The sequence below is a fragment of the Chiloscyllium plagiosum genome, unplaced genomic scaffold (genome assembly GCF_037043375.1).
Source record: "Chiloscyllium plagiosum isolate Xiang-an unplaced genomic scaffold, Cpla_swu_hap1 HiC_scaffold_53X, whole genome shotgun sequence".
Lineage (NCBI taxonomy): Eukaryota > Metazoa > Chordata > Chondrichthyes > Orectolobiformes > Hemiscylliidae > Chiloscyllium > Chiloscyllium plagiosum.
The window spans coordinates 26,267,823-26,286,361 of NW_028270191.1; the positions used below are offsets into that span (position 1 = coordinate 26,267,823).

The following is an 18,539-nucleotide window of genomic DNA, read 5'->3' on the forward strand; positions in this document are numbered from 1 at the left end:
GCACAATTTGCTACTACACAAGGCTGTGATTCGGTCACTGAGTAGATTCAAGAAAGAGATTGATCACTTTTTAAGATATTAAAAGGCATCAAGGGGAATGGAGAGAAAGTGGGAATATGGCATTGAGATAGAGGATCAACAATGATCAAAATGACAGTGGAGCAGGCATAAAAAGGGCTGAATTGCCGAGTGGTACTCCTTGTTTCAGGTTTCAGTGATTATAATGATTTGCCAGATGCTAATTTGAGCATGGCTCAGCTGATAATGCAGGGAGAAAAAAAAATCAAAGATTAAGACCTCGAGATTCTTAATTTGGTTCTTAGCCTCTCATACGGAGTATGCAGAACATCATTCTTTGTCCTGCCAACATCACTGATACCTACATGGAGCACAATGACTAAATCTTCCCCTTCCACTCCAAGTTCCTCTCCAGCCCGAAGTAGATATCCTGAAGCCTTCCACTGGGCAGCAATACAACCATTTGGACTCATGCTATTTGCTGCTGAGAGTGACATCAATCACTGACTATATTGTCCCTACATTCATCCCTTAAATGCTTCTATACCACTTTCCATTGTCAGTTAGTTGATCTACTGTGCAGTCCCCACTCTCATTCAAACAGGCAGAAAGAACCTTGGATGTGTTCAACACTTGCAAAGACACAGTTCCTGCATTCACACCCTCTGGATCCCCTTACTTGTCTCACACTCAGTCACACTCTCCTGCTCTTTGGACACTGACCAAAATCAGAAAACCCCATGTTAAGAATTGCAACTGCCTCCTGTTACAAAGGATCTAGGTAACTGCCCCTTCCCGGTTTATATTCAGCCTCCAACTCAACTTGAGCCGAAACTGCTCAAACTTCAAACATTTCCGGTGGACATGTTTGTCCTGGATCAAACGGATATCCAGGAGCTCCTGCACGTTGTGGCTGTGAAGCATCAGCAATCCTATTGTTCTGTGTTTGAACTAGCTACTTCATTATCGTATTCCATTATGTGTTGTGTTTAGTTTTTCTATTTTATTTTATCACCCTAGTTCCTATACAATTTTGAACCTAGGAAGAGAAAAGAAATCTTAGTCGCCTACCAGATAACCAACTAACTTTGCCTATAGTACTATAAGAGCCAATTCCTGAAGGTCGATATTGTTAGAAAAAGTAAAAGCAAAGGAATATCTTTCCTCCTTCTTGCCCCAACCCCCCAGCACAGTATTTCTAGTCACACTTGAGTATGAAGTTGGCGAGTTTCATACACACCTAACATTAACAGTCTACCTGGCCCAGTTAGAGGGGAACTGGCTTCAGCTCCTTTAACTAATTCCAACTTCCCATCAGTATACACCTTGTCAAAATGAGGTTCTTGTGGTGCAGTGGTAATGTCTCTAACTCTGAGGCAGGAGACCCAGTTCAAGTTCCACATGCTCCAGAGGTGGGCAAGAACATCGCCCAACAGGTTGATTAGAAAATATCCACACCGTGTTAAAATCTTGCTTAAGGCTGGGAACTTTTCAATTTGAACTGCATATTTCACAATTTAAACTCGTACACAACATTAAAAGATTTGTAGCTCAGGTTGAGGCTCTGGATGTAAGTTATATCCAGAACAACGTTAAAAATCCTTCGTACCAACTGCCAGCATTACGTTCTGCAATTGCAATTCCTGTTGTCACCCAAATAATGCATCAAACAAAAATTGCCCTTTAAAATTTAATAGCAAAAATGTAACCATCAGATCTTTGTTAAGCAGCACTTTGAACAATGTAGAGCAGGAGGTGCTGAGTTTGCTGCAAGCTGTGCATTGTTCTCCCATCAATAATATCAAAGCAGCCCTCATCCCCCTGCAGTATAACCACACTGTAAACTAATTAGCGATTTGTAACCCAATTGTACACAGCTTAACACAAGACTCTTTGTACCTACTTGTGTAGTACTTTTTGAAGGCTTCATCTTTGGGTCTGCTGGGATACAGATGAAGCAAACGTTCAATATCTCGGACACGATCTCCCAGCGATCGAATAGTTAAATCCTTTGTTGTGAAAGGCTGGACATTGAACACCTGTCTGCCACCTATAACAAAGAACACAATCAGGCCAAAACAATGCATAACATTGGATGGGAAACATCTTCAAGTTGTTGTCTGTACAGTTCAACACTTGAATGCATGCTCAAACAAAAAGTTAATAATTAGTTCAAAAATATTTTTTGCATGGGTCTTCACTTCCGAGCACTGTATATGGAGGAACCTCATCTGAAGGCAACCTGGTTAGTCTTGAGTCACTTAAATGTTTCCAATGACAACACAAAGCTGTATTTTCAACACAAAATACAGGTAGACCTCATATGACATTGCCCCATTTAACATTATTCTCTTTTAACACTAATTAATGAGACCTGCAATTTCAAACATAACAAGGTGCATTTTAATGTTTCCTTCATGATCTGCCAACCCGCATCAATCACAAAGTTTCGGTCACTGTGAGTGCACCAAGCACAAAGCGGCTCTCCTGTCAGCAAGCAGTTCTACCACCATGATCACAGAGTGGCTTCGTCAACCCTCGAGCCAATGTGGCTCAACATCTTTGTACATAGCAAGGATCCAGCTGCACGAGACTTCAAGTGACTTCCCTGATCTAATGCCAGAGTTTCAACATGAGTGAAGATCAGCTGCAAGAGTCAGGATCAGTTTTGTCAGGTTTAAAAAAAGATCATGAATTATAAAAGGCCCAGCGCTTTCACAGCGTCAGAATTCATACTCAACAATTAAAGGAATGGATGTGCTGAGGGAGAGAATTCCAGCAAATCCCTGCAGGTTGGCTGAAGGAGCAGCGATTGGTAACCATTGATATCGGAAAGAGAAAATACGCTGGTAGTAGAGAAGAAAGGGTTCACAGTTCAGCAAGCACAGAGGTGACAGGAACGTGAGCAATAACATTTGAGCACAGTGCTGTGTAAGTGCAAACAGGATGTACTCTAGGTACAAAGTTACATTTTTCTTGTATATTTTATCTTAATTTCATTCAGCCAAGTATTTCAACTTACACACCTACAGAATCCAACTCCAGCTTTCATGCCGACTCCCACGGAAACCGTTCATTCACTTATTTTTAGGAACGGAACCGCTAACTGGGAATATTCACTTCCAAAGTGCTTCACAGTTAGGGAAAATGACTGAAGGCTTTATTGGAAATGTAGCTTTTAAGATTATTTCTGAAGGTGGAGAGATGTAGCAAGAATGAACAGCAGGATCATATGCATTTAAGTTCGACCACCAATAGTAGAATGGAGAGAAAAGGATACAGACGGAAAAGTTGGAACAACAGAGAGACAGGTCTAGAGGAGCTTGAAGTAGTAATGGTGGGAATGAGGCCATGGAGAATTCAAATATGGCAAGTTTGAAATTGATGCAGAGACATGGTGTCAATTGAGGATGCAGGGACTAGCGGGCTCGTTTCAGTTCTGCCTCCAGCTTAATAACACCTCTTAAACATTCTGTACTTTTTTTTGGTTATGGAAGTCCATGTTCTTCCTGGATTCCTGTGACCTGTAATTTAAATTTCAAAATGTCCCAATTATCTAAATCATAAACAGTCCCCACAATGCACTTTGATTTGCAGTATATCAAATAGAGGGGCCATTATTATAAATGAATGGGCCCTCTTGTGACGCAGTGGTATTGTCCTTACCCCTGGACTCAATCCCACCCGCTCCAGAGATGTGCAATAACATCTCCTAACAGATTGATTAGAAAAATAGGTTAAATAAACAAAATGTCTGAGCAAATATATCCAAAGGTTTTCCAATAGATACATTATATTTAAAATTTATAAATCTTTAAGTGTTGTAAGCAGAAAGTGATACCTTTCTCAGTGTCATCAATCCATGCTATTGTAATGCCTCCAATCTCAGAGTCACTAAAGCGCAGCAAAAAGGTCCCATTTACTCGTTGATTAAGCAGTCTGTTGGCATACTGCTTACTTACAAAACCAAGAATTAACCTGCAAATAAAAGGCAAGTATAGTGAATGCACTCTTCAGGAAATCCCTCCCCAGAGATCAGAACAGCAGCAAGAAGCCAAGGCAGACAATCCTTCAGTCTCTTGTACCCATACTAGTTTGCAACATTATATTTGGGTAGGACAATGTGGAAGTGGAATTTTTCTAACTGTTAATACTTCAATATTTTGAATATCAGCAGCTGAAAACAGGCACATTTAGCATTCTTAACATCCAAAATAGTCTGAACCTTTATGAGACAGCTACAATGTCACCATCTCTCTGCAAATTACAAGATGTCCAACTCATTGTGAAAATGCAATTATATACTTCAACAAGAAAATGACTGACTGATTATACTGCAATCTGGCCCAACTGATCATATTTGATCAGTAGAGATACAGAGTGAGATTCAAATGCATGTCTTCACCTCTTTCGAGGGATTTGGTTTTGAAAACCAGTACAGAATTATGCTCCAATCTACTTGTTAAATCTAAAGATGACATTTGTATGTTTGGAAGTTCTTATTTAATGTTGCCCTCACTTACTGTCACAGAATTAGAATAATGTTTTATTTTGAAGGATTATTTCTTTTGATTATGTCGTCATTGCTCATTACCATCACTTCAAGTACATTGTATGTCAATGTACGTCTGAGTCATTTGATGCTAGGACCTACTCAGCACCATGTTGTAAAGGAACTTTCAACACAAACCAAAGACAGAGCGAGTGAGACAGACAGAGCTGAGTTTCAGGAGCGATAACAGAGAGAGAGTTATGTAAATGAATACAACATTTTTGTGATATTTGGCAACGTTTTTATTTTTTCCAAGTTATTTCAGCCAGTAATGCAGTGTTGCCCACATACGATCGAGTATTTCAACATCTATACTTAGTTCCCAAGCAAGTGTCAACTGAAACCCAGCACTAGTTTAACATCAATTCCAGGGGAACCCATAATCCACTTTAAACTAATTTCACTTAAAAACAGGATTCTCAGGAACACAACCACAGCTTTAAGTGAGGACTACCTATATTTCAACAAAGGTGTTTGAGGCAAACACCAAAATTAACATCTGCCAGTCCACACAGACATGCTGCTCAATCAACTAATACCAATTAAAAATTCCTACCCATTATTCCAGTAATCCTTCAGATGTTTCTTTGTGAGCTCCATCACACCATCAAACCATTGCCAAAATGTAAAGGTTCTCCCAGGGAGGTTTTCCTGCAGGAATCAAGAACAGAGTCATAGTCATTGAAAAATCACTAGACACATGAGGATTATAACTACAGGTCTGGATATTTTCATATAATTAATCAAAATCCATTCCAGGTTACTTGTCATATACTTCTAAGTTTCACAATGCTGCTGCTTGGAAGCAGATCACCTATTTGCCCTGAAGGGTATGAAGTGCCTCTGGGGCATGGAGTATCGAAAGGATGAGTTTAATTGCAGGGAGGAAATTCAGCAGATGGGGGCAAAGTGAGAGATTCTCCTGGTACAGAAGAAAGCCAAAAACCTCAGCCTGGATCCTTGCTGCTGGGCTAGAAACAGAGTGGCCTGTAGTTGGGGCATGCAGTCAAAATGCCAAAATCATGCCGAAGTTGTTACTGAGATGTGACCCTGCCACTTAAATACAAGCACTCCTCTGGCTCAGGTAGCCTTCAAGGCTGAAGACAGATAATTAAAAGCGGTGGGATTGCAAAGCAAACCCACATCCTGTCATTTTATCTCATCTTCCTCCCATGGTTAAAATTTCCCCATAAACTAATTCGGGGTATGTGGCAGAGTAAAATATAATAATTTAGTGTAACAATTCATATCATACTACTCCAAACACATCAGGCTACATCAAAACAGGATTGCTGCATGACAACTCAGACTTTTAGACAAGTTGTTGTTACCTTGTTAAACTGAGACCAAGAGACCATACGATTGGTAAAGTCCTCCATGCTGTAGCTCTGCTCATCAAAGATTTTCTGTGCCAGGAAGACAAAATGCTCTTTGCACAAGCCCTGTGTTGACTGTACTTCTGCCATAAACTTCATATTGAGGGTTTCGCACATTTGAGACCATGACACTCGATCTGGTACGTGGAATGGCAATCTTTCCTGCAAAACAAAAACAACACTGGATTCTAGATCAAAAGGCAGACTACTGTCAATGATGGAATTCCGAAAGAAGGAAAAAACAAACAGAAAATGCTGGAAATACCCAGAAGGTTACGGCAGCACACATGAATAGAAACCAAATTAACTTTTCAAGCTGTGACTTTACATCAAAACCAGGTTAAACTGGAAATATAATAGGTTTTGATCAAAGGGTCGCTAGACAAGAACAAAAGGTTTGCAATAGGGTGAAAGACAGGAGTTAGCAAAAGCAGCTTTAGGAATTGACCAGGCTTGCATGTTAAACCTAACACCACGACTCAGTGACAACACCATGAATTGCACTTCATAGCTACTTTTTAAAAAGAAGTCTTAAAGAGATATAAGCGGAATATGTCAAAGCCAAACTTCAATTACTCATCGTGCTCTGCACCTCTAAATTGAAAGTAAAATATTTCAAGTTAAACATACTTACAATCTCAGAGAATGCATTGTCCCACAAGATTGTAGCAGTAGCATTGTTGTCTTGACTGCCATGAACAATTACGACAATCGGCAGTGATATAGCCTGCAACATAACAGGAAACAGTTTACTGAACTTTATTTGGTCACAGGAAAAGTCACAACTCACTCCCATACCTTGATATGAACTCTAGATCCTTGATCCAATCATGATAGAATTTTAACTCCCAAACCTCATTTAGAATTCTCTGGACTTCCTTTTGCCCAAAATCCAGCTGGTTTGAAACAAGGGCCAGTAAAAATAAGACAAGGCACCAATGCCAACAGGATCTAAAGCAAGGTAGTAAGAGAGCCAGGTAGGACTGGGTTGCTAACCTTCTCCTTACTTACCTTACTGTGGCAAGTGGAGATTGTGTGCTACCTTCCCCTATGTTTACCTTGCTAAAACCTGCTCCCTTATTTCGATAGCAGAATCGTATATAAACAGTTGGGAAAAATCACAGCCGAAAGGGTTTTCTGCCAAAATTTAATAAGGGTCTGCTAAGTTTTGAGGTACCCTCGACAGCTTAATAGGAATACAAATAGTTTCCTTTCATGATTAAGAAATGCTTTTTCGCTGCAATGGATCAAAGCTCTAAATAAGGAATGTCAAAATCCCACTGCAAACTCTGCATAGACCTGTTTTGTACTTGTATTTACTTGTGGATAATATACTTTATTCGTAAGTTTTTTTGAAATATACAATTGCACATTTTAAGTAAAAGAGATTCTTCTGCTATTCAGGAAGTCTGCCTGGAGTACCCTGGCAACCTTCTTCCAAGGAAGGTGGGATGCAGTGTTTCCTAGTAAAGTATTCACAGCAAATTTCTCTCCTCTCTCTACTCCCCATTGCAAAACAGCTCCTTTACTCACTGATGCCTATCTGACTCCATTTACCCTGCAGTTGGGCTGGCATCCACCAATGAGTCTCTCTGCTGGGTGCAGTCCCAACCATGGCCAATCATTCTGCTGGGACTCAGGAACTGCTCAACTTCCGAGTGGCCGACAGCTTTTGGAACTGGAGCCAAACAAGAGCCTTGATGGAGCTGGGGCTCCCTGAAACAACTAAGGAGGGACTGACCCTAGGTTTGCAGTTTCTAGTTGGGGCTGACACTTCTCTGACAAAATCCAACCTTTGGTGGTGTCTCTGTACTGACCAAGCTGTGTTCGGTAACGGAGTTGCAGGAAATCACATTTTAAATGTGGGATCATGGTGTCAATATGTTGGTGCAAATTTGGAACCAATCTGCAAACAAATTCTATACTTGGCTTGGGTTCAATGTCACTAGGAGTGGTGGGTGATTTTGTAGGTCATCCAATTGTTTGCATCATTGTTCTTTCAACATGTTACAACTTTCATCTTATTCCACGTTGCCTTGTGTAGTTTCCAAGTCTAAGTTGGACAGCCAAGTCACAGGACTGTGTTGTTTGATGAACTGCCTTGAATCCTGCATCAAATGGTCACTACTTGGGTATAGGCATAATCACAGAAGGAGGCTGATGTGGGTGAACTAGTTTTATATTTTGCCTTTCACATATTTAAAGCTTAAAATCAAATACAGTTTTGGGTTTTTGGTAGCTCATTTGAAACTATTCTCCAGTTTTCTTCAGTCAAAATAGTTGTCTTACAATTATTATAATGACAGCATTCTGGGACTGGGACCTCAACATTCATCATCAGCGTTTTGAGATCAAATTTAAACATTCAGTAAATACGGCTTGGAAGTGGGAGGGAATCCTGTCAAAACAGCCCTACAATATGCTCCTACCTTCACGGAATTATCCAGGAGTGTAATAATGAAAAGGAATGGTTATTCCACCAACTGTGGCAGGTAACCAATTAAAGTCCCTTGGGCACACTCCTAATACTGACTGAGCGCACAGGTTACCTGCTACACGTGGAAGCTAGCTATGAAAGCTTTGGGCACAGAAAAGATTTACATGGATGTTGCCAGAACTGAAGGGTTTGAGTTATAGGGAGGGCTTTGTTCCACGGAGTGTTGGAGGCCAAGGAGTGATCTTATAGAAGTTTCTGTAATCGTGAGATGCATGGATAGTGTAAACAGCCAAGATCTTTTCCTTAGGGTAGGGCAGTCCAAAACTAGAGGGCACAGATTTAAGGTGAGAGGGAAAATATTTAAAAAGGACCCGAGGGATAACTTTTTCACCCAGAGGGTGATGCATGTCTAGAATGACCTGCCAGAGGAAGTGGAGGAGGCTGATACAGTTATAACATTTAAAAGACATCTGGATGGATATGTGAATAGGAAAGGCTTAGAGAAGCATGGGCCAAATGCTGGCAAATGGGACTCAGACAAATTGGGATGTCTGGTCAGCATGGACAAGTTGGACCAAGGGTCTGTTTCTGTGCTGTATGACTCTAAATGGTGATGGTCGCCCAATGACAGGTTGGGTAGATGAATGGAGCCTCCAATTCTGACAACATGGTATGCGTCCCTCTAAAGATTGGCCAGAATAGCAGCAGCTATTACTAAGGGTGCCCTAATCCTTTTGAAACTTCATATTTATTCTTTGTACCTAGTGACTGGGAATGGAGGCCCCCTCATGCCTCCCTTCACACTTCAGCATTAACAGTAGAGCTACCATCTCTAACAGGAAGATAATCTCCAACTGGCCATAACGAGACAGGAGCCCACCCACTGTCTTTAAGTGGATGGACTTCTGGAGCGAGGCACTTAATTGCTTACTTCTTTCAAAATTCCTGCTACCGGTGTTTGTGGTTCCCAACCTACATGTTATCCCAAGGATGGGATCAGGACCCAGAAACAAAATTCCTGGCCCATTTGCATTTACTTTGGCACTTGACTTTTTAAACTCCTTCCTCAGTTTCTACTGAGAGATTTACTCAAAATATTTGATTACTGCACAATGCAGATGAATTGCCTTTTAACTGCTAAGGCTGGGGGCAGCGCGCACTGATGCAGTGAAATGTTACTTTACATGCCAGGTTCACATTCATGCAAGGGAACAGAATAGTTAACTGTTCAATTTAGCAACACCAACAACCAATTATAGCAGTTAGAATGGTATTTATATGGCTCAGGGCAAACCTGTTCATGCGTCCTCTAATTTAATTGGTGCAGGATGTGAAAGTACTTAAAATGACAATATATACAGAAGCCAGCTTTAACGCTGTCAGAATTCTCTTGAAAAGTCTCTCCGTACTACTTACAAAATGACGATTACTGACAAATGATCCAATACCTGAACGTGATATTTCACTTCACTGCCTGTGATGCTGAGTTCAGAAGAAAATAGAACAGCAAATTTTTCCTCAGTCACTGACTCGGTCCCCCTGCGGTCCGACCGTTTGATTTTCTTTAACGACTTGAAGTTTGGGAGAAGAAAAATATGCTTTTGATTAAAAGTACATATTTTCAAATGGGAAAGTACACCAACAGTTTAGAGACAGAAACAAAATTTGTTTTTTTAAGAAGTATAAATATACCTCAGATTATTCATAAGTGTACAACAGACATTTTTCATTTCCCCCCTAAATATACTGCTCTTCACTTTTCATCTACACCCTGTTCATTACATTTTTGCATCAATGTATAGCCTCTCTTTTTCAAATAATTTGGTGGATGCAAAAGATCCCATTAAAAAAAAGCAGGGAATTCTCTTAGTAACCTCTCCCACAGTCAACACCATCAAAATGCTTAATTGATCATCCATCACTGCTTGTGTTATGTCTGTATTCCAACTTCACTCATTAATATCATTCACACAATCGTCCACCAATAGAATGAATAATCAGTTAGCTACACCGGAGCAGTTACTGATCATTGAGTCATACAACATGGAAACAGACTCTTTGGTTCAACCAGTCCACATCGATCATGTTCGCACACTAAACTAGCCCCACCTGCCTGCATTTGGCCCCGCTCCCTCAAAACCTTTTCTATTCATGTGCTTATCCAAATATCTTTTAAGCATTGTATCTGTGCCTGCACCCAACCCTTGTAAAAGTAATCCATTTTGCATTAAGTTGTTTGAGGTGATTTTCTTTCTTTCATGCACAGTCACAAAAAAGTAAAAATTCAACATCTATGGCCAATGACTGAAACCGTCATATTAAATGTACGGGGGCCTCATTCAGGCTTCTTCAGATGGAGCTTTCCTGATCTTGGCTGTGACATAGAAGGAAGTGCTCAGCACAGGCCAACAAACACTTTTTTTTAAAGCAAGCGGCAGGAAAGAAAATCAGGGAACAAATTACTTGAACAATTTTCATTAAATTTCCAAATTTCTGGAAAAGATTGAGGCAGCAACTAAAAGCTTGTGTGGCCAACAAAGTTAAGGACAGCTGAGAGGAGCAGTTTAAAGGAATTAACCTTGCTGCAAAATTACAATGTTCATCGCAACTGCAAATATTTTTTGTACAAACATAATCAAAAACCAAAGCAACTCCACATAAAAGTATAGGGAGTGCACAGTGCTGCTGATGCCAATTCATCATCATTCTTAGAAGGGCTACAAAATGTTCAGTTAGAGATACACAGTATACAACTAAATGTTTTTAAGTGAATGAAGACCAAGCTTTCTGCTCTATCTTTCATTTTCTGGTTATTCAAGTTCAAGAGATTACTCAACATATGTTTTGATCTTACAGCAGTTTTGAATCTCCTTTACTGAACATGACATGTTTGAACAAAGCCAATGAAATGTGTGTTGCCTTGCATTTAATTGCCTTCTGACTAACATGAAAAAAAAAATGATTGAAGAAGAGGATTTTAAGTACAGCCATCCTATTATTAAGGTAGCTAGACAAAGGTCAAAGTGCAGGATACAAATAAGATGGAATCAAGTAAAAAATAAAGCAAGTCAGGAAGTAGGGAACAGACGTCATCAAGCTTGGTCTTTAAAGCCTTTAGATTTTTGAGAGAAGTATAATTACCTAGGGGAGGTTCTGGAAAATAATAATTTAGGAGGAGGAAGTATATTTGGAACTGAGAAGATGTAAGACAAGAAATTTCAGAGGAAATCAGCTATCGTAGCATTATTAAAATACTGGGAGAATGAAATGAGGCTGTGGTTGATTTCTTTCTTTATTCATTCACAGGATGTGGGGATCACTGGCTAGGCAGCATTTATTGCCCATCCCTAATTGGGCAGTTAACAGTTAACCCCATTGGCTGTGGGTCTGGAGTCACACGTAGGCCAGATCAGGGAAGGATGGCAGTTTCCTTCCCTAAAGAACATTAGAGAACCAGATGGGTTTTGCCAACAATCTACAATGGATTAACGGTCATCATTAGATTCTGAATTCCAGATATTTACTGAATTCAAATTCCACCAGTCGTGATGGGATTCAAACCCAGGTCCCCAGAACATTATCTGGGTCTCTGGTTTAACAGTCCAGCAATAATACCACAAGGCCATTTCCTCCCCATATTCTGACAATACAAAAAGGTATGAAATTGGATTGCAGATAGCTCTCTTATAATTCAGATTATAAACACAAAGGAACCTGCAATGAAAACAAAAAGAGCATGCTGGAGAAACACAGCAGGTCTGGCGGCTTCTGTAAAGAGAACAACAGTTAACATTTCGAGTCCAGTCACCAGCGAACAGGACTGATGATGAAAACTTGATCAATAAATATGCTTTGAACACTTCTAAGCCTCTAATGGAGCCAAGGAGTCTGGATGGAGGGACAAGTACATTAACAATATACATTTTCATGGGTTGCAGAATCAAACAGTTGTTGAACGAAAATAAGTAACTTGCATTTCTATTTGGCTCACTGCCAAAAGCTAGATTACATGGAGGTTCTTCCATTAACTTTTGGCTAAGCAATGCACCCCGAGTAAGCTAGAGAACTTGGAGGGGGAGTGAAAGGAGAGCGCGAGTGCATGTGCAAGAGAAAATAAAATATAACTAGATAATACTGTGAAATTAACAAAGCTTTTTTTTTTGAAAGATTTCTTTTGATTTGTAATAAAGTTTGTTTTTGTTTATGGCCTACTTCAATCAATTGGTTGATTGACGGGTGCTCAGATTTCTTCTCTAAACTTTAACAGTCTCCAACAGGATTGCCGTAGTAGTTTGCGAAACATTTTGGATCTTCCAAGGCATGATAAAAATGCAAGTCCTTCATTTTGACAAGGATACGATCGGGCAAGAGATTATTTTTGCACACCAGCTAGGCATAGAGGTCAAAATTTAAAGCTATGTCCCCTCATGCTAGCCATCACCATCGGAGTAAAAACGCTCTCACTGTCCAAGCTATCTAATCCTCTGATTATCTTATAGGTCTCAATTAAGTCACCTCTCAACTTCTCTCTAACAAAAACAGCCTCAAGTCCCTCAGCCTTTCCTCGTAAGACCTTCCCTCTATACCAGACAACACCTTAGTAAATCTTCTCTGAATCCTTTCCAAAGCTTCCACGTCCTTCCTATAATGCAGTGACCAGAACGGTACACAATACTCCACGTGCCGCTGCACCAGAGTTTTGTACAGCTGCAGCATTGTTGCATGACCTCATGGTTCCGCAACTCAATCCCTCTACTAATAAAAGCTAACACACCGTATGTCTTAACAACCCTATTAACCTGCGTGACAACTTTCAGGGATCTATGTACATGGACACAGATCCCTCTGCTCATCTACACTACCAAGAATCTTATCATTAGCCCAGTACTCTGCATTCCTGTTGCTCCTTCCAAAGTGCATCACCTCACACTTTTCCACATTAAACTCCATTTGCCACTTCTTAGCCCAGCTCTGCAGCTTATCAATGTCCCTCTGTAACCCCCAACATCCCTTGGCACTGTCCACAACTTTACTGAACTTGGTGTCATCCGCAAATTTGTTAACTCATCCTTCTATACCCTCAACCAGCTAGTTTATAAAAACGATAAACAGCAGTGGACCCAAAACAGATCCTTTCAGTACACCACTAGTAACCGAACTCCAGGATGAACATTTCCCATCAACCACCACCCTCTGTCTTCTTTCAGCTAGCCAATTTCTGATCCAAACTGTTAAATCACCCTCAATCCCATGCCTCCGCATTTTGTGCAGTAGCCTACCTTGGGGCATCTTATCAAACGCCTTACTGAAATCCATATACACCACAGCAACCGCTTTACCCTCATCCACGGTTTGGTCATCTTCTCAAAAGAACTCAATAAGGTTTGTGAGGCACAATCTGCCCTTCACAAAACCATGTTGACTATCCCTAATCAACTTATTCCCCTCTACATGATTATAAATCCTATCTCTTCTAACCCTTTCCGACATTAGCCACAACTGAAGTAAGGCTCATTGGTCTATAATTACCAGGGTTGTCTCTATTCCCCTTCTTGAACAAGGGAACAACATTTGCCATCCTCCGGACTTCTGGCACTATTCCTATAGACAATGATGACATAAAGATCAAAGTCAAAGGCTCGGCAATCTCCTCCCTGGCTTCCTAGAGAATCCTTGGGATAAATCCCATCCAGCCCAGGGGACTAATCTATTTTCACACTTTCCAGAATTGTTACACCACCTCCTTGTGAACCTCAATCCCATCTAGTCTAGTAGCCTGTATCTCAGTATCTTTCTTGCCAATATTGTCTTTTTCTAGTATGAATACTGACGAAAAATATTCAGTGCTTCATCATCTACTTGGACTCCACGCACAACTTCCCACTACTATCCTTGATTGGTCCTAACCTTACTCTAGTGGTACTCTCCTGATGAAGGGCTTTTGCCCAAAACGTAAATTCCCCTGATCCTCAGATGCTGCCTGACCTGCTGTGCTTTTCCAGCACCACATTCTTGACTCTAATCTCCAGCATGTGCAGTCCTCACTTTCGCCTAATCTTCCTCTAGTCATTTTTTTTATTCCTGATGTACCTATAGAAAGCCTTAGGGTTTCCTTGATCCTACTCACCAACGACTTCTCATGTCCCCTCCTGGCTCTTCTTAGCTCACCTGTAACTCTCAGGTGCCTTGAGCCTTCACATCTCATCCTAACATAAGCCTTCTTCATCTTCTTGACAAGAGATTCAACTTTAGTAAACCACGGCTCCTACGTTTGACAACTTCCTCCCAGCTTGACTGATACATACTTATCAAGGATCCGCAGTAGTTGTTCCTTGAATAAGCTCCACATTTCAAATGTGCCCATCCCTTGCAGTTTCTTTCCCTATTCTACACATCCTAAATCTTGCCTAATCGCATCATAACTGCCTTCTCCCAGCAATAACTCTTGCCGTGCAGTATATACCTATCCCTTTCCATCATTAAAGTAAACATAACCGAATTGTGGTCACTATTACCTCCAAATCTAACACCTGGCCAGGTTCATTACCCTGTACCAAATCTAATGTGGCCTCGCACCATGTTGGCTTGTCCCCATACTGTGTCAGGAAACCCTCCTGCACACACTGGACAAAAACTGACCCAACTAAAATACTTGAAATATAGTATTCCCAGTCAATATTTAGAAAGTTAACATCACCTATAACAACTACCCTGTTGCTATTGCTCCTATCCAGAATCATCTTTGCTATCCTTTCATCTGCATCTCTGGAACTATTTGGAGGCCTATAGAAAACTCCCAACAGGGTGACCTCTCCTTTCTTGTTTCTAACCTCAGCCCATACTATCTCAGTAGACGAGTCCTCAAATGTCCTTTCCTGGACCCTGCAACAACCATTCCTGTCCCTACTCTACCCATGTCTTCGAAACGGTCACAACATCGAAGTCCCAGGTACTAATCCACGCTGCAAGTGCACCCACCTTATTCCGGATGCTCCTGGCATTGAAGTAGGCACACGTCAAACCAAATTCTTGCTTGTCGGTGCTCTCATGCAATTTTAAAACCCCATTTTGGACCTCTCTACTCTTAGTATACCCCTGTATATCAAACTACAATTTGGGTTCCCATCCCCCTGCTGAATTAGTTTAAACCCACCCAGAGAGCATAAGCAAATTTCCCCTCCAGAATATTGGTACCCCTCTGGTTCAGGTGAAGACCATCCTGTTTGTAGAGGCCCCACTTTCCCCAGAAAGAGCCCCACTCGTCCAGGAATCCAAACCCACCCCCCTCCCCCCCGCACCATTCCTGTAGCCCAGGGTTCAACTCCTCACTCTCCCTATTCCTCACCTCGCCAGCACATTTCAATAAAATTACCTTTCATTCTTCTAACTTAGTGGGTAGAATCCCAACCTGTTTAACCTTTGCTAATAAGACAATCCCCTCCTTACTGGAGATCATCTTAAATGAACCTTCTCTGAATTGCCTCCAATGAAATGATCTTTTTTTCTTAATAAAAAAGGACCAAAACTGCTTTCAGTATTCTAAATTTGGTCTCATCAGCATCTTGTACAGTCGCAGACAGACTTCCCTACTCTCATACTTCAAACCCCTTGAAATCATGGCCAACATTCCATTCGCCTTCCTGATTACCTGCTGCTCTGTGTGCTAGCTCTGTGCTTGATGCACAAGTTCCCCCCCCAAATCCCTTTGTGCTGCAGCTCCCTGCAGTGTTTCTCTATTTAAATATCCTGTTTTTTCTTTGTTCCAAAATGAACTTCACATTTTATCATACTCCATTTGCCAATTTTTTTTGTCTACTTCACCTATCAATCTCTCTAAACTGTTTGTATCCCTCTCACAACCTGCCTTTCCACTTATTTTTGTGAATTTGGCTACAGTGCATTCACTTCCTCGAAGTCATTCATACAGACTGTAAACTGTTGCGGTTCCAACACTGATCCCCGCGGAACCCCACTGGTTACAGGTCACCAACTGAAAAAGAACCCCTTAACCCCACTCACTGGTTCCTGCCCATGAGCAATTCTCTATCCATTCCAATATACTAATCTCCAACACCGTGCGCGCTTAACTCATGACTTAACCTTTTGTGAGGTACTTTTGTCAAAAGTCTTCTGGAAGTTCAAATACATAAATCTACTGGTGCCCCAATATTCACTCAGGTTGAGACTTCCTGGAAAAACTCTAAAGTAGCCAGACTTCCTCTTCAGGAAAGAATGCTGACTTTGCTTGATTGGATGATTATTTTCCAAATGTTCTGCTATTACTTCCCCAACAATTGATTCCAATACTTTGCAAACAAGAGATGTTAGGCTAATCAGCCTATAGTTACTCACTGATTGCCTCCCTCACGTTTTGAGAAGGGGTGTCAAATTGGTGGTTGTCCAATCCTCTACTTCACCAGAATCCAAGGATTTTTGGAAAATTACAACCAATACATTCACCATCTCTGTAAACACCTTTTAGGATTTTTAAAAATTCAGTTATGGGATGTGGCCATCACTGGCTGGACCAGCGTTTATTTCCCATCCCTAATTGCATCTGAGGGTGCAAACCATCACGGCCAGGGTATTTGTCTTTAGCTCTATTAGTTTGTTGAATACGACTTCTCAAGGTGATGGTACTTATAATTCAGTTTTATAGTTAGCCAGGAGTTTTAATAATGTTAAAAAGTCAGAAACTACCATAATCTATGACTCCAACTCAGTCTGGGAACTTCTTGGAGGGTTCCAGGCACAGGACAATTGCTCATTGGAAATCTAAACTGCACAGTCAATTGCTGCATAGTCAATTCAGGACACGTCCAGGTTTAGACAAATCAAAGACTGGAAGCTCTGGGCAAATGTTTTAATGTTTTTTTAATTTCTAAAAGTCAAGGTCTTTGAGCCCAACCAATTCCTATGGGGACCCACAATTCACTTAGAGTCATAGAGCCGTATTGCACGGAAACAGATCCTTCGGTCCAACTCGTCCATGCCGACCAGATATCAGAAATTAATCTAAACCCTTCCTATTCATATACCCATTCAGATGCCTTTTAAATGCTGTAATTGTATCAGCCTCCACTGCATCCTCTGGCAGCTCATTCCAAACACGCACCACCCTCTGTGTGAAAAAGTTGCCCCTTGAGTCCCTTTTATGTCTTCCCCCTCTCACCTTAAACCTATGCCCTCTAGTTCTGGACTCCCCACCCCAGGGAAAAGACCTTGTCTATTTACCTTATCCATGCCTCTCATGATTTTATAAACCTCTATAAAGGTCACCCCTCAGCCTCCCACACTCCAGTATCAATTCTCAGGAACAGAACTATAACATTTAGGTGTGGACTACCTGTATATTAATAATTTAAGTATTGCATGTCCAAGGCACAATTTCAAAATTTGCAGACAATACCAAATATTGAAGAGTACTGCAAACTATCAAGAGGATAAATGATGGTCTTCAAGGAGAACAGACACAAGATGGTAGAATGGGCAGACACATAAAAAATGAAATTTTATGTGCAGAGCTACATCTTGGTAGTTAAAGTGAGGAGAGACATTAAAGCAGATAAGGGACACTGGAACAGTTAGAGAATTATGTGCACATACAATACGGCAGAGAAAGATTAAAAGGATTACAGGATCCTGGGCTTTATTGCTTTTAGTTTCTTTGACAAGCATAGAATACATGTTGAACTTTTATAGAATACTAGTTCAGCCACAACTGAAATATGTCCAATTATGGACAGCATGCTTTAGGATGTTATGTGGTGACCTTAGGGAGAGGACAAAAATGATTTGAGAGAATGGTTCTAAGACGGGGGACTGCAGTTACATGGATAGATTGGAGACATTGGGAATTTTATCCTTTGAAGAGAAAGAACAGAACTGGTTTGATAGAAGTGTTCAAAAATTATGAGACGTTCACACAGAACACATACCAAGAAACCATTCCCATCGTCAGAAAAGCTGAGAACTAGATGGCACTGGTGAAAAGATGACATTTGTCAGGTGAAACAAAACAACAGGGAGTGGGATTAGCTGAGTTACTCTTGAAGAGAACATTCACAGACATGATAGGTTAATGTTCTCCTTCTGTGCTGTATGGTACGATACTGTATTTTATGAATTCAGGTTCTTGAACTGACACAAGAACATT

The 18,539-nt window shown here is 40.8% G+C and overlaps 1 protein-coding gene across 2 annotated transcripts in view; it reads right to left on the reverse strand.

Moving 5' to 3' along the window:
* The window catches only part of LOC122543209 (signal transducer and activator of transcription 5B-like), a 118,742-nt gene that overhangs the window by 12,458 nt on the left and 87,745 nt on the right, over window positions 1-18,539 (reverse strand). For both annotated transcript variants that reach the window (XM_043681675.2, XM_043681674.2), the window contains exons 11-16: window positions 9,832-9,954; window positions 6,581-6,673; window positions 5,902-6,108; window positions 5,127-5,221; window positions 3,860-3,996; window positions 1,922-2,068 (exon numbers count right to left, since the gene is read on the reverse strand). In XM_043681675.2, the coding sequence (XP_043537610.2) occupies window positions 1,922-2,068; window positions 3,860-3,996; window positions 5,127-5,221; window positions 5,902-6,108; window positions 6,581-6,673; window positions 9,832-9,954 (802 nt within the window). The remainder of the gene's footprint in view (window positions 1-1,921; window positions 2,069-3,859; window positions 3,997-5,126; window positions 5,222-5,901; window positions 6,109-6,580; window positions 6,674-9,831; window positions 9,955-18,539) is intronic.